The sequence below is a fragment of the Hippocampus comes genome, unplaced genomic scaffold, assembly GCF_001891065.2.
Source record: "Hippocampus comes isolate QL1 unplaced genomic scaffold, H_comes_QL1_v1.1 scaffold242, whole genome shotgun sequence".
NCBI classification, from domain to species: Eukaryota; Metazoa; Chordata; class Actinopteri; order Syngnathiformes; family Syngnathidae; genus Hippocampus; species Hippocampus comes.
In genome coordinates, this window is record NW_017805385.1 from 1,724,963 (window position 1) to 1,737,399 (window position 12,437).

The 12,437-nt window shown below is 39.6% G+C and overlaps 1 protein-coding gene across 1 annotated transcript in view; it reads left to right on the top strand.

The window, feature by feature from the left end:
- Positions 1-12,437, top strand: part of cdkal1 (CDK5 regulatory subunit associated protein 1-like 1) — a 201,470-nt gene that overhangs the window by 157,037 nt on the left and 31,996 nt on the right. The window contains exon 12 of the mRNA XM_019872988.1: positions 1,546-1,608. Within this exon, the coding sequence (XP_019728547.1) occupies positions 1,546-1,608 (63 nt within the window). The remainder of the gene's footprint in view (positions 1-1,545; positions 1,609-12,437) is intronic.

The window sequence follows — 12,437 nt, forward strand, 5'->3', positions numbered from 1 at the left end:
CACACACACACACACACACACACACACACACACACACACACACAGACACGATGTATGGGGGTCGAGAGTAGGGTGTAGAAGTAGACAGAATGGTTCTAAGGAGTGATGATGAGAGGATTGCTCTCACCTAAGATGCTCCAGGCATGTATAGTGAGATCCATCAACTAAGGGGTGGGGGAGAGGGTTGGAGAGTCAGGGGGAGAGAGTGAAGAGTGAATAAGTATGAGTGCTCCCATCCTGTGGGGAAATATAGCAGATGAGGAACAAGTGAGGTACCGAGGGATACATAGAAAGCCAAAGAAAAGATTGAGAAGAGAGAGAGAGTTTTTGCGTTGATGTGGCGAGCCCCTTGACTGAGAGTGCGAGAGGGATTTAGGTAAAAGCCAAAGAAACTCAGATGTAGACCATGGAAAATGGTTCTAGGATTGCAGTTTGAGCCTTTAGGGAGCAAATAATTAGGAAAAGATTGGGAGTGGTCATTGGGTTGAGAAATGTGTGAACAGAGGAATATAGGGTACACTGAGGCGTGATGAGGTGATGAAATAGTTGCGTCTTGCAGGATAATGTTGGTGGAACAACAGATTTGACACAAATTCATTCGACTACCCTGGAAAATGATTCTTACTTGTATACTATAAAAAGTAAGTCCCCTCTTACTACCCCCCCCAAAAAAAAAAGAAACCCAAAATGATGTCATGTTTGCTGAAGCTACAGTGATGACTGCATGTAGAAGCAGAGCAACCTGTTAGGCTTTTTGCTCCCTGTGTACGGAAGCAAGCCTGAGGACACGAGCTCAACCCTTTACCGATCAGAATTGAGTGGAATAAAGCTGGAGAAAGAATTGGAAATGATTACAAAGTTCCTTGTAGCAATAGCGGCAAGTCCATACAGCCTTTACCCCTCAGCCAGGCATGGCCTAATCAGTGGGCTAATTACGCCTCTTTGTAACTGTGTCAGCGTCATGTCACTGATTGCATTAACAAGTGCTGTGTATCAAACACTCACGTCTCATGCCTGTGCGTCTTGTTACACATCGCAAAGGTTAAGGCTGGACTTGGAGCATAAATTGAATCGAAAAAAATGCTTTCTGATATGATTGGTTGTCAAAAATCTCTATCTCTCTTCCTTTGTCTTCATTTTATATTTTACAGAGTGAATGGATTACTGCAGGCGTTGCTGTTAGCCGTAATGAATTTTCTCCCATCTGCTGAAGTGACCCATAAGTTAATAAGTCAAGATGTATTGCATGTCTTACGTCTTTACACCATATGCCATGCTTTTATCTTACATTAAGCAGGACTAGCCTACAGAAGTGGAACAATTTTAAGGTTAGGTCTCCAATATTAATATTCGACATGGTTGTTGTCAAAGCTGTAAGCACCAGCCCAAAATGTTGCCAATGATTTTCACATCTTGAATCAGGTCGGATACCAAAGCCAAAGTTCTTCCTTCCGGTTTGAGTTAATGTTGCATTCAAGTTGTAGATTGCATATGTTTTGTTTATCTTTATCTTAACATTGCATTCCTCGTTTTTTTCAATCACAGAAGAAACAACGGACAAAAGAACTATCTCAACTCTTTCACTCCTACAACCCTTATGACCACAAGGTAAGACTGCATTTTTCTTTCCTTTTTTTTTTCTTTTTTCCTTCCACTTTGACATGTGTCTTTGTCCATTTCCATCAGTATGCACTTGTTTCATCATCAGCTTGCGTCTTCCTTAATCGGGCTTCAGAAGAAGCCCCTCACTTGACAGCAGAAGTTGTCAGTCATCATTCATGCATTGTCTTAAGGGCTGTGATGATTTTGTTTTACACTTATGTGGGGGATCGTCTCTTGTCAGCAATCTTGTGGAGAAGAGCATGTGAAGTGTTGGCTCCTGATTACAATGGGGGCTCAGTTTTCCTTTGAGCTGGATGCTCAGGATTTAACTATACAGTATGGTGATCGGTTTTGACTGAATTCAGTCATGCATTTCGCATCGTGTACAAGGCAGAAGCGCCATCAACTAAATTATTTGGACAATCAGGGCGATTATCACTCTTTTTTTTTGGAGAGCTTTACTTTTCATCACAGAGAGCCCCTTCTTACTGTGTGAATTTCCCGAATTTTTTTTCTCTAGTAATAGTTTTTAGGAAACCCTCACACACAAAATAGAGCGACTAAATATTTGCTTACGTTGTATTTGTTCTTCATGCATAGAAAATGAACTTGAAAGTTATACAAATCTGAACATGTGATGTTCTGATATATTTGCCTCTTTCACACAAATGATTCCACAAATCTTCTATCCCACAATGTCTGGTCAAGCCCAGAATGTTCATGTGGCTCTGCGTCCATTTCCAGAGATTGTAGATGTGCAAAATAAATCCCTGTGCATCACAAGTCCAGATAGCTGGGAGATATGCTTTGCTAAAAAGATCCAATGTCAAGCATGAGCCATCCCAGATCCGCCAAGGTCTTCCTGTCCTTGCCTCCGTCCATTCACTGAGGAAATGTGGAGGCAAATCATCTTTTATTAAACCCACATACTGCAGGCGTTAGTCTGATCATATCACTCATTTTACATTAGATTGTATGGTTGCATGGCCTTTCGGTTTATAGATTAGGAAAAGTATTGTGGGTTGACATCAGTGTGCGGTTTGTGTACACATGTAACAGCAAGAATGCATGTGTACAAGGTGTAGGGATAAGTCTCCGTCTTTACGGCAATTACTGCTAATATGTATTCGACAAGGTAGGCAAAGGTCATTAATAAAGGCTGAGTTGCGGAGGGGCTGTTGTGTTTGTGGGCCTTTATTGTTTCAAAGCTGCAGGCTACAAGCCTCAATGAAACAATGCTATTTAAATCAACTAATTGTTTTATGACCAAGATTGTGTCTTCACATACCCGCTACTAATGAAAAATCCCGAGAGAGGTAAATGTCAACCTTCAATATTGACACTCAATGGGATTAATGGAATTAGCTTGCTTCTTGATTGGTCTTTCTATCTTCCTGTCATGCAGTTGACCTCAGTTAAAAAAAAAAAAAGTTTTAGATTTAAATATGACATTAGATTACACGTTTTTATGCATACGTACATACAGTGTTGAACACTGGCCCCCTGGTGTGTGTTTTAAGAGACAAGTTGTGAGTGGATGTGCCTCTGTGTGTGTTTGCAATGATTAATGTGAAGTATCCTGTAGCCAGATGGTGCTGAACTAGGCCCATCCATCAGCAATGAAAAGACCAGTGGGCAGAAACCTGGCAGAGCACTTTGTCTAGGGCCAGTGCCCTGCACCACACACACACACACACACACACACACACACACACACACACACACACACACACACACAATAGGGTTTATAATGAACTTGCAGCAATTTTCCTGTTTCTGAATGCCAGATCTCAAATATTAGTCCAAGATTTTTCATCCAGCTGGTTTGTGTGTGTGTGTGTGTGTGTGTGTGTGGGGGGGGGGGGGGGGGGGGTCATGTTTTCTTTTTTTTCGGGTAGTACAATTAACTCGACAAAAAACATAAAGGATTTTGAAGAGCTCAAATAAACTGTGTTAAATGTTGATGGTCAACTGGTTGTTTTGAGAATTTAGTAGAAAAGGATTGGAAAGGTTACGCAACGCACTGACACTCAGGAAAGCACGCACCTCTCACAGTAGGGGGATTGTGCTTGCTTGTCAGTTGGCAAGTTACTTTCTGTTTCTTGGGGGGGTATCTTGTTGACCCAATGTGTGTGATTGCCACTCGTCCTGGCTTGTTCCCAGCAATGTAGTGATACTCCAGGGAAAATGTGCTTTGCTCAGCACAGAGATACTGCCAGGGTGTGTGACTTGTATAAAAACACAAGACACAAGCTTTCATCTCTTAAGTTTTTTGCCCCTGAGGCTTGGCCCTGCCAGGTCAAAGTTCTGAGACTCATGCCCTGGTGTGTGTGTGTGTGTGTGTGTGTGTGTGTGTGTGTGTGTGTGTGTGTGTGTGTGTGTGTGTGTGTGTGTGTGTGTGTGTGTGTGTGTGTGCATTCAGCTGGTTCTCAGAGTGCTTACAGTGCCCCTTGCCCCTGTCACCGTGCACTGTCATAATCTCCCGAGAACATACAAATACAGATGCCCACATCCATTTTCCATGCTGTGCACATAGGCCTGAATGACAAGAGTGACAGTTTGCCTTGCAGCTAGAGAGAAGGGACAAGCTGTCAACATGGACCGCTGCACCTGCTCAGCGCCACCAGGGACGCCCAAAAATTGGAAATATAAATAAAATGCAGGTTGAAAAAAAGAAAATAGGTAGAGGTGCTTGAAATGGGGGAGGATAATGAAAAACCAATGAGCAAGCGGTTGTGGAAAATAAATTAAATTGCTCACAATAAATGACCCCCTCCCACCTTCCGTTTTTGTGAATTCCCACCATGCCTTGTAATGTTGACGTAATTATCATTTGTCACAAAGAAAAAAAAAACAAAACACCGGAAGAAGTTAATTAGTCTAACAAGTCTCTCTCTCCCCAACAGATCACTTTTAATATTTTCAACAATTAGCGTTCTGTTTTTTCCCCCCTTTGGGGATCCTAATTGTGTTTATTTGCTGAGGGAGTTTTCCCAGCTGCTGCTTTATATTATTGGGAAAAGCTAACCTCGATCTTTGTCAAATTTGACATTTGTTCGCCACAATTTTCCTCTCATTTTTCCTGTTAATTAATGTATTGTTTAAGTAGACAAAAGTGGCAACGGAAAGAGACAAAATATGTACATGCATACATTTAATGCATTCAGTGATTTGTTTTCTTGACACATTCTGGTTGCTTGTCTGCCCACATGAGATGCGAGTTCAGAATGCAAATCCCAGGCATCTGTTTTTACAAATTCCAATTTAGGTGAATAACTGAGGGGAGTGCCACTAACTGTCCTCAGTCTTGTTGCATTTTATTGAAATCAGGTGAACAACTTCTATGTTGCCCTATGTCGTTTATGTGAGATGACCGCTCCATCCCCAAGAAGGCCGGCGGAAGAAATGGTTGTAAAAGTGACATATTCTACCTTGGCTTTAAAGACACCTTTAATAACTTAGTCTTCAGGATAATGTTACACCTCCTCTTTGATCAAAGGCTCCACAAATGGAACCAGACTGGTTGATGTGCGCTTGTGCAAGCATCCGTGTGTTTGCGCAGTGATATTCCGCCCTCATTGCTATGCCAAAGCCATGCTTGTCTCTTCTTTTATGGTTGAACAGTAGAGTTCTATTTCTAATGCAAGCACACGGGAATCAAGTCAATTTGTGGATGAACTCAAACGTGTTACATTCCCCTTGGCGATGGGCGTAGGGCTTTAACATAGGTGGCCAAAACGTGCCTAATTCAAATCAAACAAATAAATCAGCTACCACAAATGGAAAAGAATCTGGCCTGTTTAACAGATGCGCTGCTTTTAATATCGTGCCATGACGCCGACAGTATCGGGTCAATTTTAATATGGCGACATTGCCGTTATTCCATCCCAAGTCAGAACGTGCTGTGAACTACCCCAAATGCAGTAATAAATTCAGAGTTGGCATAGCAAATACAAATAGACCAATAAGACAATACACAGTAATTAGAGTACAGAGTAAATGTTCTTCTGCAAAGTGATGACGTAATCTGCTCTGTTTCCTCTTAGTATTATTCCAATTTAGCTACAGCCATCTGCTTCTCCCTTGATAATCGCACCATGTGTTTGGAGTTAACTGTATGTGACACTTCAAAACTTCGTTTCCTGACAACAACACCAGGGTTTGCAGTCTTTCCGTTGCAGCGAGTTGGTACCTGTATAGTATGTGCGGATGTCAATCACCGACTGTATTGTTTTCATGATTGTCTCGTTCATGTGCAGGGCTTTCCTGATATGAAATAATGTTACACCTTGACTTTATTCTTTTTTTTTTTTCTGTTGTTCTCTTTGCAGTATTAGTTGAGTCTGCTCAATTTTGGAGAAAACGTGTTGCCAAAGAGGCACAGAAAAAAAAAACAAAATCGATGTTATTTATTTTCACGATTGCTTAAGTGAGTTCTTGAGTGATTGTGTGGCTTTTATCCAAATTCACACATATTTTTGTCCAGTTCCAATTTGTAATGCCTCAGATTCTTCTGTGCTGTGGGTTTCAAAGAGTCAAAACATGGAATAGTGGCACCAGTGGCCTAATTGCTCCCAGTCTACAAGTGGACGTGTCTCGGCCAAATAGGCGTAAAGGTTTATTATAAATTCAGCCTCATTTGCCTAATCATTTTTCTCTCTCTGATTGCTGAGTGCAGCTATTCCTTAGACATATGAAGCCTGCTTCAACAAAATCATTACAATCTACATATATGGACATTCATATTGACAAAAAGAGGTTTAACTTTTGTTACTTCTTTCTGCCTGTGCTGTCCAAGAAATTCCTTGCTGGCTCTTGTTCGGCCTCTATTTACCGGGCACACAAGAACACGAGGGACAGATGAATGATCCAGCTCCAGGAGTTATTTGTATCGCTGATGTGGTGTGTGTTGTGTGTTTGCCTGTTGCTTCACCGTTTCCCATGTAAATGCCTGTTTATCGCTATGTAAAATAGTTGTGCACATACACAATGCTAAAACAGCCAAATAGTTCAGCCAGTATGTGCAGGATTAATTCACCTTGCCTTTAGAGACAGCTTTTCATCAAACAAGCTGTGGAAAGTTGATCGCTCACTGGGAATGTGCATGTGTTTACATTCTGACACCGTTTTAAACCTTTCACTACTTATTGATTGAAAATAAAGAAGCCAACAAAAAGACTTTCTCTAAAGATTGCCGATTGCAGGAAATGAAAGCGCACACACACACACACACACACACACACGCCTATCATAAAAAGTGAGGATCATAAAACTCTCATCCTGTCAGACGATTTCTAGAAATTCTTGTTTCAATAACTTAACATTATAATATTATAATGTGGATTGTCGTACAATACTCAGAGAAAACATATCTATTTGGGCGTGGCCAGTGAAATTTTCATATGGTCTGCATGCCATTCATTTGTAAAAGAAAAACAAATCCCTTCACCACAATGCTGGGATAAATTGTCCAGTATTTTGCAAGCACCTGTTCGGAATAAGTTTCCTCAATAGCATGTTCCAAAAAAAAAAAACATGACAAAGAGTTATAGGTATGTGTCTTATCTGTTCATCTGTGTGGGAAAGCACCAGCAGGCCGGTAACAACAGACTGACAACATCTGCTTTTTGTCTGTTGAGTCAGCAGACACAAACTCCCCACACCTGCACCTATGTATTTAGGTACAATAAAAAAAAAGACCATGTAACGAATTGAGTGCTGGCGTCCTAGATGTTTCTGTGATTTTAGAAGATATGGCTCAGCATGTCAATTTTTGAAAGTTTACAAAATATCTGACCTGTACTCTCCCACTTTAAATAAAATCAAATGTGAAATGTGAGTTTATTCTTCAAAATCAGTGACCAAAGCAAGACCTCAAACAGACTAGAAGCGTTTTTCTGTGAGGATATTTGTTACAGAGGTATGTGTGGTAAACTGCGTGAAACTACAATTGACAGAGCTGAACCATACAATTGAACTGCCTCGGTTGGGAGAAATGGCATTCTAGCATATTCTTGTGTCTGACATCCAGCCCCCTCAGTCTTGTCCAGGCCTCGTTATAGTGGTTGGAATCGATGCAGCTGCCATTCGTGGCCCAGCTGGAATCCCACTGTGAGCCGTTTCTTTCTTTTTATTTACCGTATTTTCCGCACTATAAGGCGTACCAAAAAGCAATCAATTTTCTCAAAAGTCGACAATGTGCCCTATAATCCGATGCGTTTTATATATGGAGTTACAGTCTCTTTATATTCCCTATTGAGTTGTTTCCCTCTTAGTGTTCTTATGCCATGTAGTGGTGATTGTTAGCAGGAACCAATTTTAACCTAAAAGGATTCTGCCCGACACTAATTGGCATGTGCATTTACCAACACACACTCCAACAGACAACTACTTTGTAAGCTCTGCACAGCCATAATGAAATAAAGATAATACCAAAAGCATAGTTAACTACTGACGTAACGATGGAAGAAGGAGACAAGCAAGACTTCTAAGGATATTTAGCCCCTTGTGGATGTGAGCCCACGAGGTTTGTGTGTCTTTTTGTTGAATCTCTTGTCTTCATAACTTTTGCCATTCATTCATTGTTTTGTAATACCATTTGTATTGTTATGTTTCATTTTGTGACCAGTTTTCATGGCTTTGTTGGTTGTGACGGCTCTATATAAATATTGCTATATTGTATTGTCTTCCCTTGAGCGTAGCGCTACCTAGTGGATGCAGATCACAACCACAGCCACTATTGTAGCTTCTATTCTCTGCACCTTATAAAGCGGCGCGCCCTATCTACGAAAACGGTTTTAAAATACCCATTCATTTGTTTCAGTTTTGTTTGCAATTTTGAGCACTTCTAACCCCACAGCTGTTTATCTCTGCTGTTGCTCGCCATTTTTATTGAGCCTCCACCTGGGAATACAAACAAATGACATTATAGGGACCTTTCTTTATGTCCGTTAAAGGGAGGCCAGCTCCCACGTTGAAAGTTGATACACATTAATGCCCTCACGCAAACACATACAAGCTACAAACAAATAGGGCCGTTGCAGGTTCTCGACTGTATTGCTTTGTTGTCTTGATAGTGGGGTTACAAAAGTGGGCCACAGCAGGAGAGGAAAATCTTGTGTTAAATCTGAGTGCGTGCGTGTGTGTGTGTCAGAATATGAGAATCAAATAATGTAACAGCAAGCAAGAAAATTATCTAATGCTTACTATCATTTTGTCTATGTAAGTGTTAAGCATGGGTTTTATCAGCTAAAATAAGCTTTTTTGTTGACATCCTCATAGCTTTTTATTGTATCTTTGGATTCTAACTTTGAAGCACATTGAATAACTGTTTGGATTTTGGATGATTGAGGATGATCTTGGGATTAATTCTTTCACCGGAGACTAATTTGTGGCTCATGAGATGCTATGCTGTGGTTAAGTGGATAATTTATAAAAATAAACAGTTGGCTGGGGGAAAAAAACATGTGATCACTAAATAATCAGCCAGTGAGTGGAACTGCTAATGTACTAAGCCAGAATTTACCTCCAAATTTGGGTTTTCATCAGACCATTTTTCTGTAATTGTATTTATAGACTTAAAAAATAATAAATAAATAAATAAGAATGAGTACATTAGGGGAGAAAACTTCTTTTTTTCAAATAAACAATATCATAAATTTTGAGATACTGGTAACCTGTATTTAAATATACCATCTTATTTTGCTTTACGTAAATACACCAACTTCCAAGTGGAGAATAAAATACCCTGACAATTGTACACAGCAGATAATTAAAGCAGTGTAAGCAACATTGCAGGTTTAAAATGAACTGAGACAAAATATTTAAACCAAACAAATGAATAACTGAATATTAATGGGGTTAACAGCCCTTATATAATAACTTTGACACCTATTCACATCTTTGCCCCTCTTATTTTTATTGTTCTTTTTCTTGGTCACCTCTCTGTGTGTTTTGTATGGATTAGTGTGTTCCCTTCTGCTGAAAGACTGTTAATTGGCTGTTTGGTGCTAATAAATAGCTTTAATTAACAGGCCACGTTTAGCTAAGGCAAGGATAGTCCGATAGAGACAGCAAAACAAAGTGCATTGCAGGGTTGTTTTGGGATTTTTATTTATTTCCTTATTTATTTGTTAATCAAGAAGTTCATATGGAATATGTAATGAGCATGTAAAGTTCATGACATTTCTTGGCATTATGTTCTGACCAATCAAGGTGATGTTGACAATCACTATCTACGGTCAAGGTTTTTTAGGATCCCCGCGGGGGTGGGTAGACATATATCAAGAAATAACAAAATGATACTTTTTTTTACTCCCCCAAACCCCAAATTTTAAAAAACTTTCTCAGGAACCCATCATCCGATTCCAACCATTTTAGGGAAATGTTGTCGCGTTGATCCTTAAAGCATTTGACTCTTGATGATCCAAATAAAGCCTCAACTCTAACCACTGCACCGATGCATTCAGCCGACTCCCACCGCACGCAAAGACATGCAGAACATCTGACCATAATAAACACAGCTTTTTGTCAAGTGTGCCTGTTATCAAAATGAGCCAGACAAGTTTTGATTTGAGCCACCGCGAATCATGCACAAGGATAAATATGTCAAATAGCCAAGCACTGGCAATGATGTTATTGTCAAACACTGCAAACGATTAAGGGAGCCGGCTATCATAATTGTATGCTATTAACAGCTGGACAATTTTTAGTAAAAGATTGAATTGTGTTCAGGAATCATTTACAAACGCGACAGAAAATTACATCATAGCATCAACACCTTAAATGCTATTTTTCACTCTAATCATGCACAATCCCTAAAGAGACTGTATGAAGGTAAGCACGACCTAATGCACATTTATGCATAATAGTGTATGTAAAAATATTTTTTGAACATAAACGTTTTACATTTTGTATTCATGTACACATTTTTTTAACGACCCAGCCGCTGGGGGGCAGTGCCCTCCCCTGGGGGTGCACTGTTCCCCAGTGCCGGTCCCAAGCCCGGAGAAATGGGGAGGGTTGCGTCAGGAATGGCATCCGGCATAAAACTTTTGCCAAGACGACCATGCGAGTTGGTAGGACGGTTTACAGGGGCGGATGGAAATTACTGACTCGCTGTGGCGACCCCTGAATAGGGACGTGCCGAAAGGAGAAGAAGAAGTACACATTTTTTTAACAGAAATGTAATATTATGTCAATATTTTCTTTTCCTGAAATTCATATAATGGTATTTCATTAAAGTTAATTTGTGAATAAAAATACAAATTTCACTCGCATTCATACTGTCAGGTATATATAATCCATTTTTTAAAATAATAACTTGATTAATCATTAAAATGTGAACTCATTAAAAATGAAAATGAAATAGGACATTGTTTTTGCACCTGTTCTTTTCTTCCTTACATCACTTGTGACAAACTATTATTTCTTTCTATTTAAGTCTGACAGAAAATGTATCCACACCATCAGTGATTGCTTTTTTTTTTTTTTAGTCTCTTCTGCATGTTTTTCTCCCTTTCGCTCTATTTCTTTGTCTGTCTTTGTTTCCTGTTCACTGTAGCTCATCTCTGAGTGTTGATAGATAAGAGCCCAGACTTGTTGAAGCAGCTTGTTTGAAGTCTTGCCAGTGGGGGGAAAAAAAAAGTGGACTTAGAGCTCTTAAAACAGCAAAGCAGCATCAGGGATTTTCTCTTTTCTTTGACAAGAGCAGCTTAGTTTTTCATCCTTGGTTATATTATATGCTGTCAGAAAGGTAAATAAAGGTGAATGGGTGCAGATGCGGCTCAGACTCAGCTTTTTTCACATTCACTCTTGCTTTTGCATGCTTATAATGCTGCAATTATTAAAACTGTTATCTCATATAACTTTTTTTAAAATCGCATATGTGCATCAACAGGTATGAGAATGAATATTCGAACTTCTCATTAGCAGTTTTCCACTCTTGAATAATATTAGTCCTATAATTTGCAGCACGAACAAAACATATCTATTTTTGTTGTTTTGCCCCACTTGAGCTGCTTTCTGCATTTCGTCATGAATTTACGAATCATTCACACCAGAGTTTCATTGTCTATAAAATTGTATTATTCTCCGCCGGGTCAAATTATTATTTGTTTTCTTTTTTACGTATTCAGCTTTACCATTTAAAATACATTTGCATAATTGTGAAAGATCAACTACCAAAAGGGAAGCAGACTCATCGAGAAGTTTCTTTCTGTTCATTATTATTATTATTATTATTATTATTATTATTATTATTATTATTATTTTACTTCCACAAGCGTCTATCCCTCTCATCTACTATATTGCTGTCATTCCGTTAACATGAGTGTGTCCATTAAAAAGTAAGAGCAGCAGCCTGCAGGCTTGTCAGACAATGTGATGACATGCGGCTCCTGCTGAATGAGAGCAGTGGAGATCAAAGTACTTCAGTGACCACCTGTGCGTGTGTGTCCACTTATCTTCACTCGTATGTGCAATAGGTATCATTTGCGTTGGAGCAAAATTGCAATCACATCATTTATTTAGTGCTGTATTATCCGATGGTGTTTTGCTACTGTCTTTTCTTTTTTCTTTTCGGTGACATCGGTCAGCATTCTAGACTGAATCTTAATGTAATGGTGTTTTTCTTGTACCGCATACATGTACTGTATACCTACAGTACACATATAGTTTAGCACACTTTGTGGGTTGTATTTTTGTCTTTGCCATCTCTTACTTTCAACTGCAGTACCTTCCCCCAGATATGTTAGGACTTAATTGTGTGTGTGTGTGTGTGTGTGTGTGTGTGTGTGTGTGTGTGTGTGTGTGTGTGTGTGTGTGTGTGTGAGAGC